At 35.5% G+C, this 20,850-nt stretch overlaps 1 protein-coding gene across 1 annotated transcript in view; it reads left to right on the plus strand.

The window, feature by feature from the left end:
• The window catches only part of CACNA1D (calcium voltage-gated channel subunit alpha1 D), a 157,275-nt gene that overhangs the window by 82,562 nt on the left and 53,863 nt on the right, over window positions 1–20,850 (plus strand). The window contains exons 10-21 of the mRNA XM_062008666.1: window positions 5,356–5,443; window positions 6,130–6,156; window positions 7,369–7,529; window positions 8,108–8,333; window positions 8,477–8,684; window positions 10,483–10,603; window positions 11,650–11,764; window positions 12,453–12,522; window positions 13,127–13,196; window positions 14,001–14,145; window positions 15,903–16,032; window positions 18,493–18,552. Of these exons, the coding sequence (XP_061864650.1) occupies window positions 5,356–5,443; window positions 6,130–6,156; window positions 7,369–7,529; window positions 8,108–8,333; window positions 8,477–8,684; window positions 10,483–10,603; window positions 11,650–11,764; window positions 12,453–12,522; window positions 13,127–13,196; window positions 14,001–14,145; window positions 15,903–16,032; window positions 18,493–18,552 (1,421 nt within the window). The remainder of the gene's footprint in view (window positions 1–5,355; window positions 5,444–6,129; window positions 6,157–7,368; window positions 7,530–8,107; window positions 8,334–8,476; window positions 8,685–10,482; window positions 10,604–11,649; window positions 11,765–12,452; window positions 12,523–13,126; window positions 13,197–14,000; window positions 14,146–15,902; window positions 16,033–18,492; window positions 18,553–20,850) is intronic.

The raw sequence follows: 20,850 nt of genomic DNA on the forward strand, positions 1-20,850 counted from the left end.
TTCTTAAATAAAAAATACTTGTTTACATATTTCTTGAGTTTGAATGTCTCCAAACTGTTAATTTAGACATAATTTTAAGGTACATTGAGAGTTAAAGGAGACTTGCAGAGTAATAATTAGTAAGAGAATTAAAGGAATTAAAAGAACTTTAAAACAAATACAAAGAGTTTAATTTCAGACACACATATGTATTTTAAGTGGAAATTTCCAATACATAGCCAATCTCCTAGCACTCCTCTGGGTTTGCACACATGCTTAAATAAATGCCTTGGTATTTCATTTTTAATATCAGCTGCAACATGGTGTAAAGGAGGAAAGATTGCTGGGTTGCTAAACTTCCTTTCACTTCAAGACATGCTCTGCTGCGTATCATGTTGCATGTAGAGGTATTGTGAGAGAAAGCACAAGCTGGCTATCCTGTTATTCCATGGGATGCTTTTGGATTAGAAGAATTACAATAATAAGCTACCTGTTCAGGAGTCAGGTGAAATTTAGCTAGTACATTTAGGAAATAAATGTAGTTCAAATACACTGGTGATGTGTTTCTAGAACTGTTTTTGAAGCATAAGGAAGGGCTGTGTCCCAAGATAGGCAGAATAATCATTTGAAGGCTTCTAGGCAGCTACATCGCTACTTTGAATACTTATACCTCTGAATGATCAACATGACGGCTGATTTATGGTGCTGGAAGATTGCCATAGTGCTCTTTAACAATGTGGAAGAGGTCTTGATTTAGGATACAGCTCTTTTTTCCCTATGGCAGGAAAGATACAGGTTTCAAAGACAGTTCAATCAGTGATTAGTAGCTTCTGCACAATCCATAAAAAAGTTTAGGTTCCTGCAACCCCGGCATTTCTGAATGGAGAAGTCGTTATGTCCTTTATATGTGAAGCCCTGTATTCCTACATGTCTATTGCTGCTATTAGGTGCTGTTGAATAACGGAGTGCCTTTTAACTACTAGAATTGTAAATATGCCTTTAGTGAAAATCCTAGATCTTTATTATGAACCAATGACTACTACCCTGAAGTCAAAGAAAAAACTTCCACTGACTTCAGAGCATTGGGAATTAAGCTTCAAAATGTAAACATCAGTGAGATTTGAGGCATTCAGCTCTGGTGAATTGTGTTGCTGGTAATTTCAGTTTGTTTTACCTAATACTGCTTGTGTTGTATCTATGGACACGTTTTTATTTTTTGCGTTGCAACTGCTGCCATCTCCTGTGTAAATGCTGGGATTACATGTACTTAACACGAAGGGGTTACATTGGCTGACTTAATGGAAGAAAAGAAGAAAAGCAGACTTAGGTGCTTTGGCCGTTCTTCCAATAAACATGGTAAAAGATATACTGACTTGCAGTTGAACTTTCTTTTGTGCAAATACTGCATTTGGTGTGTTTGCTTTTGAAAGCAAATATTGTATGCATTTTCTATAACAAAGGCATATATATCTTTAGCATGTAGACACTCCTGCATGTTTTAAGTGCACGTTTGAAATAGATTGGTGCTGCAGTGCTTTACCTACCTAAAGCATAGTCTTGAATCCATTTAGATTTCCACTTGAAGTGTCTTTGTCTGTGACCGTTCTTTTTGGAGCACAGGAGTTCTTGTTGGAAAATCAAGTAAACCAGACAAAAATGTATTTTGAACTCAGGTATGAAGAAAGTATTTTACAAGCTGTATAATGGATGTTAGTGTAACCTTAGAACAATATGATGAGAATATTTACTATTTATTTATGATACTTCTAATGTAGAATCTAACAAAACATAACAAACTTTTCCTGTATCTCCTTTTGTTACTGATGGTTTTGTTGCTGTAATTTTGTTGAATTCAATTTGTTTCCCACCCACAGTGTATAGGGGTTTCACAGTATGAGAGTTATTTTCAAATCTGCACTTCTTTAATGCTGTCAAACTTTGATTCAATGTGATCACAATTGCAGTTGTTAGGAGATCTATTTTTAATGCTATGTGCAACAATTATTGGAGCAACTGACTTCTTTGCTGTCCCGAGAATCTCTGTTGTTGCTCAGACTGAGGATGACAAATCTGATCCAGTTATTTTAGAGAATGCAGAATATTAAGTCAGAAATTGCTAGGACCTGATGGACTAATTTTCTGCAAATACCACGTCTGCTTGAAATTATTTGTGTAACTGTTAAATATATTCTCTTAATAGCTTGCACAGCTTTACAAGCTTGAATAATTTTTCCATAAACATTGCTAAAAGACAGTGTTTGCCATTTTATTTTGGACATGTAAAGCTTGATGTTTTCTACTGGCTGCAAATGCTGTCTTGCTACTATTACCTGACCTTGCAAGTCAAAAGCATTATGAAGCATGTGTGCACTTTTTCATCTGCATCTTGCAGGACAGATATACCTTTTCTGAGAAGAATTTTTCCAAAGTACAAATTAGTGGTCTGTTTCCTTCTGTATTTGTGAGACTATTACGCCGATCTTAATAGCTCAAACAGGATACTATTGAACTGAAAATCCTATCCTAAATAATCTGTAGAGTATACAATATGCTCAAGATTCATAATGTCATCCTTCAGACTAGAAGGGGTTTCTGAAATGAAGACTGATTGTTTCACTCTCCTTACTCTGCTTTGTAACCATTCAACCTTATATTGAGTTTCCATGGGCTCTCTGTAAAAAGAGAGTGCCTATAAAAATGTTTGTTGGTAGTGTGAACATTAAATGTCCACTGTGAAAGCAGATACCTAGCTACATTATTATTTAGAACATCTTCCAGACTGACTGGAACTGAAAGTAACTCGAGGAGTGTTGCAGTCAGAATAGATAGTAACACTTCTTTCTGATATATTTTCTGGACATTCAGCAGACTTAGAAAAAAATGAGATGAATTTGCAATGATACTGTTACCTCTTTGGAGACTTCTTCTGTTTTCCCATTTGACTGTCTCAAAGATTTGGAGTGAAAGATTCATAAAATCCATGTACTGATTTGAGAAAGAATCAGGAGAATTTTGGAGCTCATGGAACTGATTGGATGTGAAGCAGACGGAAGATGACCATTTTGCAAGGTTGATATAGAATTTTGCCAGTATAGTACCTTTTTTAGTATGATTCTCTTCAAAGCTGTTAGTGATTATCTGACTTATTGTGCAGATTGCTCCACTCCTGTGACACTTTTCCTTCAGCATATGTAACCAGAAATATAATCAAGGTGCATCAGTGTGGAAGGGAGATAATTTTTGCATCAAAAATTAATACGTGAAGTTGAACCAGATAAAAATATTATATGCTTTCTAGAGGAAAACATTTCCAATGGTAATATTTGCTACCACAGCTCAATAATTCAGGCTGTAATTTAGCTTGCTTCTGGGTTCTACAGTGACACTAAGTTGTCATATTATAGGATAATAAAATTTATTACTTCCAACACCAGCTGATGGACACTGACTTGCTCTTAGTTATGCTACAGTTATATTATGTCCTGGAGTGGAATTTGAAATCCCTGCTCCAAAATCTGAAAACTGGTTAAAAGTAAGTAGTGAACACTACAAAATGAGAAAAACATTCTTATCTGGAGAAATATGATGTAGTAGTTGCTATATTTGATCCATTTTCCATGTACTTGGGAAAGTGTTAAGCTGCATGCAATATGGGTTGTTTATATTGCCTAATGCAAGCATTCTTATGTTTTTAACCAATTGCCATAATTTAAGAGAGCTAATACTGTCTAGAAATTTAGATAATCTTTCCAGTAGAATGGCAATAAAATAAGGGCAAAAGGTGAATAAAGAATAGTGAAAATTTGATTTCTTCCTTTGAGTACTGGAATACCAATTTAAAGATCTCAAAGCTGTCCTTACTGAGATAAGATGGTGTTTCATAAGTTCATTCTGTGTGCTGCACTTTGCCCAGTAAAAACTGCTGATTAAACCTGTGTTCATGAAATTGAGTCTTTTCAAGACTTGCCAGTTTGCTTGCATTAGTGAGAGTGAATGTGGTTATGCAGTGCTGCTGCTGTTTTCCTCTGGCTAAAGATTTAGTGACTTGCTATTATTTCTGGAGCTAGACTTCTACACAATGCCTTTCTCAGTACTTTTGTCAAGTTTTCCTTTTGGTGTGTAAATGAAAGTATAATGATAGCTGAGTTCATAATGTAAACTGAACTGTCTGTTCTTTTTTCCCTCTTCTGTTTTTGTAACACAGCACTTGAAAGTCACTAACAGAGCTAGAGCAATAGCTCTATATGAAATGGAGAGTAAAATTCTGACTGTATTTAATAGTTAGCAGAACTGACACTGGCTTCGATTAGGCCAATTTTTTTTCCCTCTGGTGCTTTGTTTTACTTCATGCAATCATGTTCAAAAAGCACATTTCTTACAGTTGGTTAGCGTGTCAAGTTTGAGTAGAATTGAGTTAAAATTTTATTACGTTACACTTTAAAAAAACTTATTTGGCATGTATTAGAACAAATAGTATTTCTGTGACGCTAAGTGACCTTCCCACTCTGTTATTTTTTCCTACTGTATATGGTATTTCTACCAGCAACTTTAATTCTGTACTTCTCTTGTTCTTGAGGTTTTCCTTTCGTGCTTGCTTTTCAGACATGGAAGTAGTGTTCTCCCCTAGGAAATACTGAGAACTTTGGCAGTTCATCATTGTGTAACACATTTTGACATATGTTATCCTCCCTCTATATTTCAGTTGACTTGAAGATAAATGATGATGGCCCATCTCCAAATGAGTTTTGTATTAAAAGCATAACAATTGCTAACTGTTCAGTAATGATCTGCTATATGTAATTTGCAGTGTAACAAATGTAATAACTCCCTTTTTATTGGTAGTAACTGTCATCATCCTTTCTAGTACCCATTATTCCATTCACAGGGCACCCTCCTGTCTGTGTAGTATTTGCAGGCACAATTACTTTCAGCATCTTGTCTTGATAATTCCTAATGGAAGGAAAAGCATAGACTGGTCAGTATGATCAGAGTGTGATAGTTCCTACTTTTAGAAAAACTTTGATGACATTTCATGGAATTAACAAGAATGTTAACAGCACTTAAACTGATAAGAACCTCCAACACGTTAAAAGAACACTTCTTAAAATGACTGTTACAAAACTCAGTTATGTTGAGTTATTAAAAAGAAATAACAACAACGACAAAAAAAGGCTACAATACAGTCTGGATTTCTGTGTACTTTGTTATAAGAGGAAGACTGATGAAATGTCTAACTTCATCTGTTATTCCTCATATCTTCCAAGCTCTCATTAGACCTGCAAAAAGTGAAGAGATTTTTGCAGTAGAGCAGGAGACCACATTCCGTGTAATTCCTTGCTTGGCCATCAATCTAACTCAATTTCTGTCTCCTAACAGCAAGCATGCCCACCAGTGAAACTGAATCAGTGAACACAGAGAATGTGAGTGGAGAAGGAGAGAACCCGGCATGTTGTGGGAGTTTGTGGTGAGTACATGGACTGTTTTCAAGCACCTGCCTTCCTTAGAAATTTGAAAGAAACGTTCTTTCCCCATTGTTTATTTAGCCAAAACTGCTTTCAAATAGTCGAGCTTTGTATGAATCTAGGGGAATTTTCTTGCTTTTAGACCAGTTCTTACAGTGTTAAAGCACTCCTAAAATGCTCAAGTTAAGATATAAAAGAACTCAAGTAAACTTTCAGTTCAGTAATATTTTATTGAAAACTTTTACAAATATATTAGTTGTTCAAAATGAGTAAAGAAGTCCTCTATGACATATAAAAAGAGATGTTTTCGGTTAAAATGTGCATGATTTGGAGAATGTGTAATTTTTAGGCAATAACTGAATGTATGGGAGGGTTTATATATCCCATGATATTCACTGTTTGTTTGCTCAGATTTTTATGACTTCCAAGCAGCTTCTACATAAGCAATGTCTTTATGTAGTTTTATAGGTTTTTATTTTTTCACTTAGAAAATTTGTAAAACTTTAGGAGTGATACTTCAGGAAATAAATACCAGACAATAGAATCTCAGCATTCATGATTCATTTGTTAAAAGCTTAGTTTTATGTATATGTAATGGTAATGTATTGATTTTAAAATGCTTAAGAGAATGAATTTGTGTTAACTATTTTCTCCACATTCTTAAAAATGTATTTTCCTTTTCTTCCAGTCAAACCATCTCAAAATCCAAGTTCAGGTTAGTACTTTCCCCTCTCCATCAGTTTTTTTTTCCTTGAGACTATTTACACATCATTATGATCTCATATAATTATTCTTTATTTGCTATGCTTTAAATGCTACTGTGTGAAAGTTCTCCTAATAGTTAATGGTGAATATAAAAGTAAAGTATACATGAAGTTTTTTGGAAATCGAACTCCCTGATTTGCATTGCTGATATTTGTGGCTCTCTTCACTTACTAGGAGCATTTTGGAATATGAGCTTCTATTTTCAATCATGATTACAGCAGAGAAGTGTTATAAGCAAAACTAAGAATTAATAGTCCTGATATTTTAGACACTGGATATGCCAGTACAAAACCAATATGTTTCTTTATCTTGCTTTTATTTTCCAGTCTTATAGGTTACATATTTAGTAATTATAAAGAATAATTGCAAACATAGAAGAAAGACTTCTTTCTGTTTAAAAAGGTCTTAACCTCCATGAAGGAGTAACAAATACAGTGTTTGAAAGTAAGTAATCAAGTGGTAGACTTAGTGAATCACAAAGGGAAAAGACAGTCCTACAGTAGCAGACAATTAGAATAAATATTTTTCACTGAAATTTTTCAGGGACAAAAAGGGTCAATCAAGAAGATATGGCAACATCTGACATCAACAGTTTGGCAACATCTGGAATCATTCTGATTTTTTTAACCCTAGTAAAACTGATTTCACTATAAATCTCTAGGAGTTGCTGAGATTTCAAACATTATAGAGTAGATTTCTAAAAGTTGACTTCAACATTCCTGCTTTGTTTAATCCTGACAGAATTGTGCCTTTGGTTGAACTTGAAGTCTATTTTTTCAGATTCAATGTAATTTGAGTTCTAAATTGCTTTTCTTTACTGCTATTAGATGTGTGGGACCTGGGAAGACAGGTATGCCTTGTTACTCAATGAAATGCTAAATGCAGATAATCTAGTTATGTCACAGGCAATCAGAGTCTCCAAAAGTTGTGGTTTACGTTTAAAAGCCTATAATAAAAATTAAAATGCATAACAAATTATCACTTCCTAATCTGCAAGTGGCAATATTTTACACAACTGCCTGAAGTGTTATGCACATATTTATGGAAGTACAGCTGCACACACATACATACTTGCACTTTGTTTTCTACACAGAAGAAACTCTCCACAGGTTCGTGTGTGTTTGTTGTATAACAGTGAATTTGTTTTTATTTGAACTTTCAGTCGACGCTGGCGTCGCTGGAATCGATTTAATCGAAGAAAATGTAGAGCTGCAGTAAAATCTGTCACATTTTATTGGCTTGTTATTGTCTTGGTCTTTCTGAACACGTTAACTATTTCATCAGAGCACTATAATCAACCTGACTGGCTGACCCAGATCCAAGGTACAATCAAAAATTATTTGTCCCGTGTTTGATTATGGATACTTGCATTCTATTAGTGGCTACTTTTGTACTTTGCCATCTTGTTGTTGTTTGCTGTCCTTAAGGTTATTCAGTCCAGCCAAAGGGGGAAATTTAAGAAATGACTGAATTTATTTGGTTATTTCCACAACTGTAACACATCTTAATGGCATACCAGTAAAAAAAAATACCTGTACTTTCATTGTTAACCTGTGTTTGGAAGATGAGGAAGGAAATGGTAACAGGTACAGCAGAACATGCTGGGGGCTGTGTTGCTTAACTTACAGTGTTGACTCAAGCTGTGGGCTGAGCAGCTATGGACTGCACAACAGATTGGAAATATGGATAGTTGATAGGTGCCAGGAAGCTTTACATCCTTGTGTTACTTGTGCCAAATAAGCATCAAATATGGTCCAACATTAAAAAAACTGTACTTCCTTATTAAGCAACAGACTGTGAACTAGAATAGTGAGTGTAGTACTGATATGTTAAATAAAAATGGAGTCTGTAAGACAATTCAGGAATGTCTTCTTTTCTCTGTTTTTAATATTTTGTTCCAGATATCGCAAATAAAGTTCTTCTGGCTTTATTCACCTGTGAAATGTTAGTAAAGATGTACAGCTTGGGCCTGCAGGCTTATTTTGTTTCTCTTTTTAACCGCTTTGATTGCTTCGTTGTTTGTGGTGGCATTGTTGAAACCATTTTGGTGGAGTTGGAAATTATGTCGCCCCTTGGAATTTCAGTGTTTCGCTGTGTTCGTCTCCTGCGTATTTTTAAAGTAACAAGGTAAGATTATCTAATATTGCTAACTTCAGGGATACCTGAAGGGTGATCAGCAATTCTTTCGTAATACTTCATCATGCTCTGCTCTTTTACTGTTTTGTTTGGGGTTTTTTGGTGTGTGTTAACACACGCATTTTAATTTATAGGCACTGGGCATCCCTGAGCAACTTGGTAGCATCCTTGTTAAACTCAATGAAGTCCATTGCTTCACTGTTGCTTCTGCTTTTCCTCTTCATCATAATCTTCTCGTTGCTTGGAATGCAGCTGTTTGGAGGCAAATTTAATTTTGATGAAACTCAAACAAAACGGAGCACCTTCGATAATTTTCCACAAGCTCTTTTAACTGTATTCCAGGTAACTTTCTTTCATCGCGTATGAAACATTTTACCTTTGATAATCCACAAAAAAGTTTATTGCCTGAAAATAAAATCATAAATACTGTTTATTCAGTTTACTTTAAGAAGCATTCTTCTCATTAAGTTCAATACTCTGGTAACTGCACCATTTGTAACATTCATGTCTTGATCTATGTGACGTAGCGGTCATTTTACTTAACGAAATTAAATCTCCTTTGTCCATCAAATACATGACTAGAAAAAAAGGTGGAATGTTATTTTTAATTTCATCAAATTGTTTTCTTTAACTTCATCAGCTGTATAAAGTTCAACTATTTCTAAGCAGAAAAAAAAAAGAGAAACATTCTAGGAGTGCATATTGGCATATTGATCTAATTTATCTTATAGTATGATTTCCTTAAAGGAGACACTGTCAGGTTTATTAAAATTTTAAAGCAACTTGTCTGTTACTTGTGACGAACTAGGGCTATACCTGCAGTTTATTTTTTACTGTTTTATATTCCCCCCCCCCCCCCCCAATTGGAGTACTGAAATTAGGCTAATTGGTTTCAAGTTTCTGTCCATTTTCATATTCATCTTTGCACCTCACCTCAGTGTTTGGTTTCAGATGCTGAAGGTGAGTGTTTAAAGCTGACCCTGGGAAATTCAACTTTGCATCAATTTCTTATCTCTTTAGTGGAGGTTTCATGTGGTGACTGCCCAGAGCAGGCAAAACATTTTTAAGTGTAATTTTAACATAATGAAATCTTAATGAGAAATTTCCTTGAGAGGAAAAGTATCCACATTTGACCTGACATTGCCCCTTTAAACAATTAAGGCTGCACCTTCAAACTCAGCTGTTTTTATTCGGGTTTTAGGCTGCCTCATTTTCAAAGGGATGTATCTTCTATCATTCTTTTAGAATACACTCAGGAGCAACCAACCTGTTGCAACCTGAGTAGCTGTGAAGATCTGTTTAATACATTTAGCTCTTCAAAATGAGTTTCGGAAATTGATTTGCAAGTAACTACTTGATCAGCCACTTAATTACTTGCACAGACAGTCAGGATTATACATTTCCTCAGGATAAAACTGACAATTTTTAAGAAGTTACTTTGGAGTATATAAAGTGCCCCTCTAACCTGCATTGTTATACTCAGAGTTTTTGTTGTAATACAGAAAAAGTTGAGATACTTTGTTGTAAACTATCTTTTTAACAATATCAACAATAAATTCTTGTAGACTTCAGTGAAATTATGTGAAACAATGGCCAATAAGATAACCATGTAATTCTCCCACAGTACTTGAGCTCCATTCACTTAAAAATAGCTATCAATAAAAAACCTTTAGCAGTAGTGTATGTGTGTGGTACATATTTATGATAAGGCAATGAGACCCCATAAAAACTGAAATTGAGTGGACTAATATGCAGGACTAACAAATGTTACAGACTAGAAAAGGTATGTGGCCAGTATTTAAAAAAAAAAAGAACCTTAAAACATACACTAACTTTAGGTGTTACTACGTATGTGGCATTACTGAAAATCAGGGCTTTTACTTGCCAAATCAATACAGTTATTTTTATAATATTTTGCCTTTGAAGTTCAGTGGTGTGGCCCTAGTGCACCTCTGCTCGTTTTACACTCATAAAATAAAAGCTAATAGAGTTAAACCTAAGCTTTCATGAGATGCTTATTTAAATGGAAACTTAAAATAATGCATGAGAAGATTATAGTATTACTTCACATATGCGGAATGTTAGTCTTATTGTGTAATGTGGTCAGAGTTGAGTTACTGATAATGTATTTGCTCTTTAGATTCTCACAGGTGAAGACTGGAATGCTGTTATGTATGATGGCATAATGGCATATGGTGGCCCATCATCATCAGGCATGATAGTCTGCATATATTTCATTATCCTCTTCATCTGTGGTAACTGTATCCTTTGCACTCAGTTGGAAGCATCTCCAAATGGGACTGTACCAGAGACACATGCAAAATTTCTCTAGGAGGTAGTAAACTGTAATGGTCATGCAAGTGCTTACTGCATGTGCTGAGACTCCTTTCAATAGACACATCTTTGTATACCTTGTCCCTTAATGAGTGAGACTCCAGTCATCTCTTGAGTCTATCTCTAGCCACCACAATGTCAGAAACCAGAGAACTTTTCCTTCGTTCCTTCAGTGGGAAGGCTTATTCTACCTGCCTGTCTTTATTTGACATCTCTCCCTCTGTGAAAATGCATGGATGTAGTCTGATCTTTATGACATTAATTTCCTGTTCATCCTTTTGACACTTGATATAGCCCTGTTAATTCCGACACACACTGACAGTGGAGCCACTGATCCACTGTATAGTGCAGGGACCATAAGAGAAATTTGCAGAGAGAACTTTTGAGTCAGTTAGGATTAAGTCTGCTTAAACATTCCCCTTCCCTGCCTTCAGTGTACTGGAAATATTTCCTCCACTCCATATAGGAACAGAAACTAATGTCATTCTTGAAGTTCTTAAAAGGTCAGGAGGTGATAAAAGGGCAAAACCATTCCATTTTCTGTGCTATAAAGTACTTGTCCCTACCTGATATGAACTGAAGGAGTACAGAATTTGATGCAGATTGTTGTAGACACGGAAGATAACAGCATTCTAAAAATGAGTTTTTCAAAATGCCTTAATGGTCTTAACTTTCAGTAGACAGTGTTTCATATTTGAAACATGCTCAGGCTACCATAAAGTTCATTTATTTCAAAAAATATATCAAGTATTCAGCTATTTTAGATTCAGCAGAGTGCATCTCTGGTCATTTACACCCAGTATTAATCTAGTCCATTAAATGAGAGTTATTTGCAGGATACTCCAGTGCCAGAAATCTCTATGCTGTAGGCTGGGAACATGTGCTTTATATCTCTCACATTGTCAGTGTTTATGCTGATAATAAACCAAACAAGTATAGTAAGGCATAATGTCCTTAAAATGATTTGAAATAGATATCCTGCTAAATGTCTTCTTGGCCATTGCTGTAGATAACTTGGCAGATGCTGAAAGTCTAAATACAGCTCAGAAAGAAGAAGCTGAAGAAAAGGAAAGGAAAAAGAATGCGAGGTAAAATAGCATGGGTCTGTTGAATAAACAGGAGAGGGAAGGAGGGTAGTAATTATTTAATAATAATTTTCTTTACTTGAATATGTTTTTACCATCTTTAAAATTCATTGGACTCAGGGGAAAAAATGTTTACATAGACATAAAAATAAGACCCTCTTTATATGATTTTAGGGAAAAGTTGGGTAGTAATTGGGGAAATGGGGTTAATTAAGGACATAATGAAAAGCCATCTGATATTTAAACATTCCAACATTAGAATTTGTTGCACCATTAGAACAAGAATGTGTCTGTTTTTGCCAGTGCACAACTCCCCGTGGAATCAGTTCTCTAAGCCTTATGTAGACAAGAAAAAACCTTCCTTTGAAATCAGTACAGGCCTATTGAAGTCAATGCAAGTTGTTTATATGAGTCCAAGAGCACAGTTTATCCCTCTAGAAAGGAATGATGATCATGCGTTGAATTTTTTAGGGATTAACTTCTGGAATTATAATGAAAATCTAAATGGATCAATGTGTTCAAATGCAATTGATTTTATTGCTCTGACACCTGCAGCTTTGCAAAGCATGTTAAATATTTTACTATACAGTTTTAGGTATGGTCTCTTCACTTTGTGGAATGCGTACAGTTTGCTTTAAACCTTCTGTCTTTACATGATGTGCTTTGTAATTTTTATTGTATTGTTTTGTAGAAAAGAGAGTCTGGAAAATAAAAAAAGTGAGAAGTCAGAAGGTGACCAAAAGAAGCCCAAGGATAGTAAGGTGTTTATTCCAAAAATTGTGTCTTTTCTAAGAAGTATTTTTACAAGTTTTCCTAAAGAGTCCTTTTGAAGACTACTGTGCATTGTACAATTTCTTTTATGAACCCCACTTTTTTTTCCAGGCAAGGGAGACTTAGTTCTGATGCTTTGCATCCTCACAGAATCTCTTAATCCAGAAAATCCTTTTGTTTTCAGGATATCCTGGGAAGAGAAGCTGTTAGAGCATGGAGTAGATAACATTAGAAAAATTGTTGGTGTTTTAGGATCCCTGTATGTATTTTGCCTGATAAATCCAATTAGGGATTAGGGAATGATAAACTCTTAGTAGAGTATTCAAACATTCTTGGTAATTTTTACCAAAGCCTGTTGGTTATATTCCCATGGTGATCTACATGTCCAGAGGAATGTGGATACTACAGAAAACAGTCTTTTAAGCTGTCAGCTCTCCTCTGTTCTCAGAGTTGCTCTGTTTCAGAAAACTCAGACTAAGTATAGAATCACTTGCTTGACTTCATAGGCTTATTTAATTTGGTTTTTGTTGAACTTTATACTCCAAGCTACATTTAAATTACTTTTCTTCATGTGCGTCCCTTTCATTGCTCTAGGTGACAATTACTGAATATGGAGAAGGAGAGGATGAAGATAAAGATCCCTATCCACCCTGTGATGTACCAGGTATGTGAATACCAGACAGAAGTCAAACACGTGGAAGTTTGTTTCCTAAAATATCCTAAAGTTGCTCTTACCAAGCATCGAATCAATTTCCTTGGTGTCGGTGAAGTTGTGCTCTGTTATTGTATAAGTGGGCTTGTAAGCTGCTGAGTACTCTGGTTTTCTGCAGCTTCTTAGACAGTACAAAGAGCATATGAGAGTTAATACTCAGTCTGAAGACTGCAGCGGTAATATCTGGATGTGAGAGCAAATTCTAAACTTTTCTGAAACATTCAGCAAAAAAGGACATTCCAGAGCCAATGATATTTAGCCAATTTGTCTTAGTTTCTTCCAATCCAGTGAACATACTTTTCTAAAACCCAGTTCTGTCTGATTGTCTGGATACCTATTACAGAAATCTGCCCTACCTTTTGAGCACTTGATGTTCAGCCAGTAAACAGAGCTCAGCACCCATCAGCACAGCTCAGGCTTGGACTGAGTGTCTGGGCCCATCTTAAGTGGGGTTCCAAAGCCCATGTGCAGGGGTTGTGAGTGGAGTGTACAGATGGGGCTGGTTAGTGCACTAACTTATTAGTGCATTCATGGCACTTATGCACACACACAAATATATGCACATAAACATGTATTTAAACTTGTGACAACTATATGGATGTTCATACATTGATTCATTGATTTTTAAAGCAGTGCTATGAATTTATAGTTCCTATAACCTATATGTATTTTAATACAAACTACACTTTTATATTGTTAGGAACAATACTGCAATGGTTTTTTTATTTTATAGTAAAAAAAATGTTTAATTTAAAGTAGGTGAAGATGAAGAAGATGAGGAGGATGAACCAGAGGTACCAGCAGGCCCACGTCCCCGTAGAATATCAGAACTAAATATGAAGGAGAAGATAACACCAATCCCTGAAGGGAGTGCCTTCTTCATTTTCAGCAGCACCAATCCGTAAATATAATTCTGACGAGTCCTGTTTTAGTCCATCAAGATTTAGCAGTGAAGGAGCAGTGATGTTAGGAGTAGAACTTAAGTATCTTCAACAGGAGAGTGATGAGGTTCTCTTCTAAAATTTTGTGTATGACTAGGTAAATGAAAAGAATTCGATAAATATATTAATTTACTAGCCACTGTTGAAGGATAATAGCATTTATCCATGGCCTGTCAAGTCTGTATATGTCTGAAAAGTACCCTTCAATAGCTATTGAGTGTGTTTGTCACTGGATATCAAAGCTGTGACCTAAGATCTGAGCATCTTTGACATGAGATAGGATTCCTAGTAACCTTTGTTACTTTGCAATACAAGTGAGGAAGAAGAGAGAATGAGATTGAAAAAAAGGAGAAAGGATGTATCTATTCCTCTTGGGGGTGCAGCATTTTCCTAGATTCAAACAAAAACTAAATATTAAGACAAAATATTCAAAAAATCAAGAACAATAGTAACTGGGCTGGGGAGTTAGACATCTCAGTCTAACTCCAAAGCATTTGAAGTTTTATACTAATCAAGAAAGCAGGCTTCAGTAGTCAATAAAAGTCATTGCTGATTGCTGGATGAAAGTGTGAACAAGTGAAATAAATTCAATTCCTACAGACTGAACACAGCTATTACATTTATATACAGCAGTTTCCTGAGCAATCTTAGAAAGGAGCTTAAGAGTTAGTTGGCATGGGAGAATGTTGTGTTCTCAGTGGCAGAGGTCGTCACAAATTTAGAAGATGGTGTGATGATGGAGATACAGTGTTTTGGGTTTCTATATTAGTCATCACGTGGGTTGTCTAAAGCTCTTCAGAATTTTCAAACAAACTGGAAAAAGTGCTATTTAAACTAGTAATTTTAAGAACCCATATGCTAAATGCAAAAACGTTGCATTTGTGGAACCTGTCAAATTGCTTTTGGCTTCAACTAATGCTATGGATTCTCAGGTCAAATTGGCCATCTTACTTAACTAAGAATCGCTACACTCAAATAATCTACGTAATTACAGATAAACAAACTTTCCCCTAGAACTTTCTGATTCTTCAACAGAATTTAGATAAGTTTACTATTTGTTATTTACAAATTTGATCCTTTGTTTTTGCCAGTTTAATACCAGACCTACTCTACCACAATGCTTAGTAGTATTTGTAATAACCTTGGGCTGAGCAGCTCTAGGCATATATACAGTTCCACTTCGTCATATGGCTGAAATTTTGCTTCTTCAACACCTGCTTGTCCTGTAATTGTATAAAAATATCTTAACAGCAGATTCTTATTTGAGTTGAGTCTCTAAGTAGCACAGTGAGACTTGCAGCTTAAGCCACTTCTCACCAGATGAGTATTTTTGACAGTTTTAATAAGAATCACGTCACACTGGAGGTCTGAAATGAATTACTAACTAGTGTTGGTCCTTTTGTCATTGGCCTCTGTATGTGCTAAGTAGGACAAACACTAGAACTTGTAGTATTCTTCAAGCCCATTGAAAACTGAAAGTGCCCAGAAGTTGTCTCAGATTCCTTTGACAGTGCATCTTCACTCCAGGTGGATTGGATTTAAAATTTATTTATGTTTTCAGGAACTGGAGCAATAGCTTCAGCATTTTCTCTGCTTTTAGCTGCTGGTGGATTCTCTGTTCTGTTGATGTTGGCAGAGTAATAGAAAACATGTTGTATATTAGCCATATGCTGAATACTATTTGCAAACATGGTATATTTTTGTATCTCTTCTTTAGAATTCGAGTGGGATGCCACAGACTCATCAATCACCACATCTTTACCAATCTTATCCTTGTCTTCATCATGCTGAGCAGTGTTTCCCTAGCAGCAGAAGATCCAATTCGCAGCCACTCTTTTCGAAATAATGTAAGCTCTTCATTTTTTGTCTGAAGTTAGGTATATCCTCACGGGATAAGAATCCTTTGGGCTCCGTGCCTGGGTTTTAATTTTCAAGTGATGAGACTTTCCTTTTCCTTATTCAAGTAATTGATATATTTTTTTTTTCTTTAAAAAATAGAAATCTTTCAGGACATGTAACTTTATTGATGGAACATCATAGGTATTAGAAAGATTTATTACATATATTACGTTTTCCTTTGTTGACTATAAATACAGCAGGGTGAAATACACTCAAGCTGAGCATGATCTTTATGAATTTCCTATTTTTTCATAACTTCATAACTTTTTCATAACTTCCAGGCTGATATGTGATTCCTGAGTCATTCTTAGTGCCTCTCAGTGTTCAACACTGATTTTAAAATGCCAGTTAAAATTATCACTGTTTATACCACATTGGGAATAGACTCTGTAAGAATGTTAATTTCAGAAATGTCTCTGTTATTCAATGAAAGTGTATTTTATGTAGTGAGTAAATGTGTGTGCTGTCTTAAATTCCTGAATCCCATATTTTAGGTTCTTAATACAGTAGGAGGCTTGCCAGTACTCGAATGCACAATTATTCAACAAAAATAAATTTACCCTCATGACCACTAATGTTTGTCTTATGCTTGGTGCACTTGCATTAGTGGTGAAGGGAGCCTCTCATGTTAGTGTGGGTCGTGCATACTTTAGATTAGGTATGAAATAGCTGAGATGATGCAACTTGGTAAAAGTCTGTGGGGACTTTGGGGTACTGTGACAGAACTTCCAGACCTCTTAGATATAAATTGATCTGTAGAGATTGCCATGGAGAAACTCTTCCACCTCTCAGGAAAAATGAGCCTACCAAGTCAGTAGAGGTTGTATCCCTCTAGTTCTTCCTTGGGGAGATGCAGCCTCTGAAAGTCCTCTTTTGATTGTTGAAATTCTCTGAAAATTTTTTCAGTAACATCAATAAAAACCAAAAAGCTGAAACTTTCTTCAAAGGTAAAAAGAGATCAAAGCACAAAGACATTCTTCATGTGCTATTCAGTAAAGCTGTGTGCTTCCCATATCTATAGGACCAGACAAGTGCAATCTTGTGAATAAATCTAATAAACACTAATGGATAGGAAAAAGAGAGCTAGTGAGGATTACTGGAACTGTCATTGTAGAAATGGCTTGAAAGGCTGCTAGCTGTTTTTGTAACTAGACAACTAGGCAAATGTAACTGGAGAGTGGAGAAGCTGGAGGGATTATTCTTACTTGGAACACAGACAGGTAAAACGTGTGAGGGATTTGCAGAAGGTATTGCCCTCTCGTAAGTATTCACAAATGCACCAGACCTCCATATTTTTCTTGTTATTACTTTGAATGATTATGTTCCTTCAACAAGCCGTCTCAGCAAGGGAATGAAAGTTTACAAACTGGAATGCCTTGAAATAATTTATTTTAAATCTAGAGTGAATTCCTTACTGATGAATCTTTGTCAATGGCTTTAATATTTGCCTGTTTTTTCAGCCACAGCAAGGAACAGAAGGATGTGGTCTTCAACTGAACATGGGGGAAAAAATACTTTCCTTTTATATGTTCTAATAGGAATACTTTCTCTGTGTATTGTCGATGTTATTTCTCCTTCCCATTTTATTAGCTGCTGAATTGCAGGCAACATGTTTGTGTGCACAACTGTTAGTTGGATTGCTGGATCCTTGAAACTAAACTACTACCCTGCTGCAGTGCGTGTCAGTTACTAAATTAGGTGGTAGCAATATGACCACCTTGAAAAGGTGAAATTGTGGTTGTACTGAAATATATGACAGTATTCCTGTTGACAGCAGTGAGATCAATATCATATCCACAATATTTTTAGAAGTCTTCATGTCAGTGTGCAACTGTGGTGGGTTTAAAATTTCCCACTACCATATATTCCAAATTGAAGGAAAAATAGTTTTAGAGCTCATTTTGAGTAATTTAGTTACTTGTTAATTTGCTCTGTGACACTCCAGCCAAGTCTATACAGGAGCAATGTAATGTAGCAGAATGTCAGGTGATGAGCAATCTAGAACCATCCATTGAAGTTTTAGGTTTTCATGAAAAATGTTGGTAAAACCAAACCAACTTATTATTAATCAATATTTATTCTTTGGGTAAGATTCTGTATCTTTGCTAAAGGCTGAAGAAAATACCTGTGAAAACTAGTAGAGGAAAGTCTAAATTGAAAGGTCATGTTGCTTATTGGGCCCTGTAAATCTTTAGAGGTGAAATCTAGCATTTAAGTACAGGGACATCTGATAAAATTTTAAGTAAATAAAAATGATTGCATAATAGATGGAACTTAAAACTACTTTAGACAAATTTCCCATCTGCCTACTTAGATTAATTCAAGTGGTGTTGTGCATTGTGTCGTCTAAATTGTGAAAATTTATTTATAGATGGATTTCTTACTGTGGCACATATTATACCTTGCAGATACTTGGTTACTTTGACTATGCTTTCACAGCCATCTTTACTGTTGAAATCCTGTTAAAGGTAATGCATTGTTAATTGATCCTTGTTAGCTCAAAAGCAGCTTTAGCAATAATGTTTGTAACTTTTTGTTTACCTTCCAGATCCTAGGGTATGCAGATTATGTCTTCACTAGTATGTTTACATTTGAGATCATTTTGAAGGTAACAGGTTTTTAAAGGAAGTTTGTTTAAAAGGATTTTCCTTGTGTGTCACCTGCCAAGAAAAGGCACTTGAAGTGTTCTTCGCCTTTTCTCTAAGCGATCAAAGCTAAACTTCGTAAACCAGAGGATTTTTTTTTAATTTGACAGTTCCTTATAGTTTTGATTGGTTTTTACCATTGGTGCATGAAGAAGCTGATTTTTTCTCATTACATCAATTTAATAATTCATTTTTTACCCTTTTTAAACTTAGAGTTGTCAGAAAAGGGAAAAAGAATTCACTGCGCATGAACTTTTCCTTCTCCTTGCTCTGGCATTTCCAAAAGAGATAATCAGTCTTTTAAAGAGGGAGCATGTAATTTCTCATTTCTTTTGCTGAACTATATTCACAGAGCTAAAATAGTAGATAACTATTTTCTTGCAATAAGACTTGCAAGATATTTACATTTATCTATCTATATACTAAGATACTTTGCATTTATCTTGGGCATACATTTAAATACACAGAAAGGCATAAATATGCTTACTTAAATGTATTACCCACGCATGAGCCAAAAATTGGCATTCTAATGTATAGTTTGTGTACTGATTGTTAAGAATTCTTTTTGGGGTTACTCATATTTTTAGATGTATGAGGCTTACTTTGGCAAAGAAGCCACATAACTGAGAATTAGGTTCACATCTAAGAAAAGAACAAAGAAATAAAAAAATCTTGGTGGGAATTTGCAAAATATTTTTCCAGAGATTTACACAATTCCTAAAAGTTTTGTGCTGTACATATTCACCACAAGGCTTTGGTCGGGTAACCCTGATTTATACACTTAAGGGTTTTGTGGTACACTATGAATCTGTACATAAACTTTACATTTCCAGTTGAAGATCAAGCTTAACAAAATCTCTTCTCCCAGCTTTTGCTCATATTGCTGTGCATACTCTTCACAATGTGATTTGATTAATACTAATTGATGCAATATTTGGGCTGTTTACAAGATAAGCAGTACTGTAAGTAGAAAACTACTTTTACACTTACAAATGTTCTCCCGGACTTAAATTTATTCCTTTATTTCTCATTTTCAGCAGTGAGCAGCTTGTTATAGAATTGATTAATCTTATAATGTTTCTAGCATTCTAAAATAAACATCTAGATTTTTTGTTGCTAGAGGAAGGACAAACAAAAGCAAAAAAACCCCCAAAGCACTGAAAAGGATGATAGTATTAGATCAAACTAGTTCTCTACTTTGAGTTTGAGAAGGCATGCAAAATATATTAGCACCATTTCTGTGGCAGAAGAGAGTTGGTAAACTTGCACATACTCTGAGAAGCAGGTTGTAGAGTTTCAATTGTATTTCTCTAGGAGACAGAGGAATTAAAAGTGTGGCATAAAGAGATGTAACTGAATGTGTCTGGAAAAGCAACATTCCTACTAACTGCAAAAGATCCTGACCATGAGTCAAAGAGTTATCCAGGGGAAGCAGGAAACTCTAGAGCTTGGACTCCTGAAATTTCTTATTAAATAACATTGCAAAGAAACAAGAAGCCCTGTGGTAGCCAAAAATGTTGATACTCCTGAGTCTACTTTCTCCAGAAAGCTCTGCCCTGTAATTCACTCACTTGTATTTATAAAGGAAAATAAATTGTACCATAAAAAAATGTAATGGACAACCAGAACATGACACAAGTACGTATACAGTGCCTGCTTTACTAACATGCCTCAGACACTGGCTTTGCTTGCTTATGGCTGGATTTCTCCATGTCTTCTGTGCTGGGTTTTGCGTTGTGCTTTCCACACTGAAGTCAAACAGAAGCTGTGTATGTTCTGCAAGAAGTAAACTCAAAACCAGGTCTGCAGTAACAATAGCATTCTTTAATTGCCAGGCAGAAAGTATATGAAACTGAAATTAAGACAACCAGAGGCAATATTATCAGCTGCAGTGAAGAAACTCATAAATGTCAGAAAAACCCATGTTAAAACAGAGTAACTCTCAGCATGTGGAGAGTCTCCCTGTGCTCTGTCTTACTGCCTGCTCTGCAGAGACGAGGATTTTCACATTATAGATGTCGAGTATATGAATAACTGAAAAACTGCAACTACAGTTTAAAGCATTTAAGAACTGTTACGCAACGCCTACATGGCATTGAAATCCAGTTTACCATCCTGTTT

Source organism: Colius striatus, chromosome 15, assembly GCF_028858725.1.
Source record: "Colius striatus isolate bColStr4 chromosome 15, bColStr4.1.hap1, whole genome shotgun sequence".
NCBI lineage: Eukaryota > Metazoa > Chordata > Aves > Coliiformes > Coliidae > Colius > Colius striatus.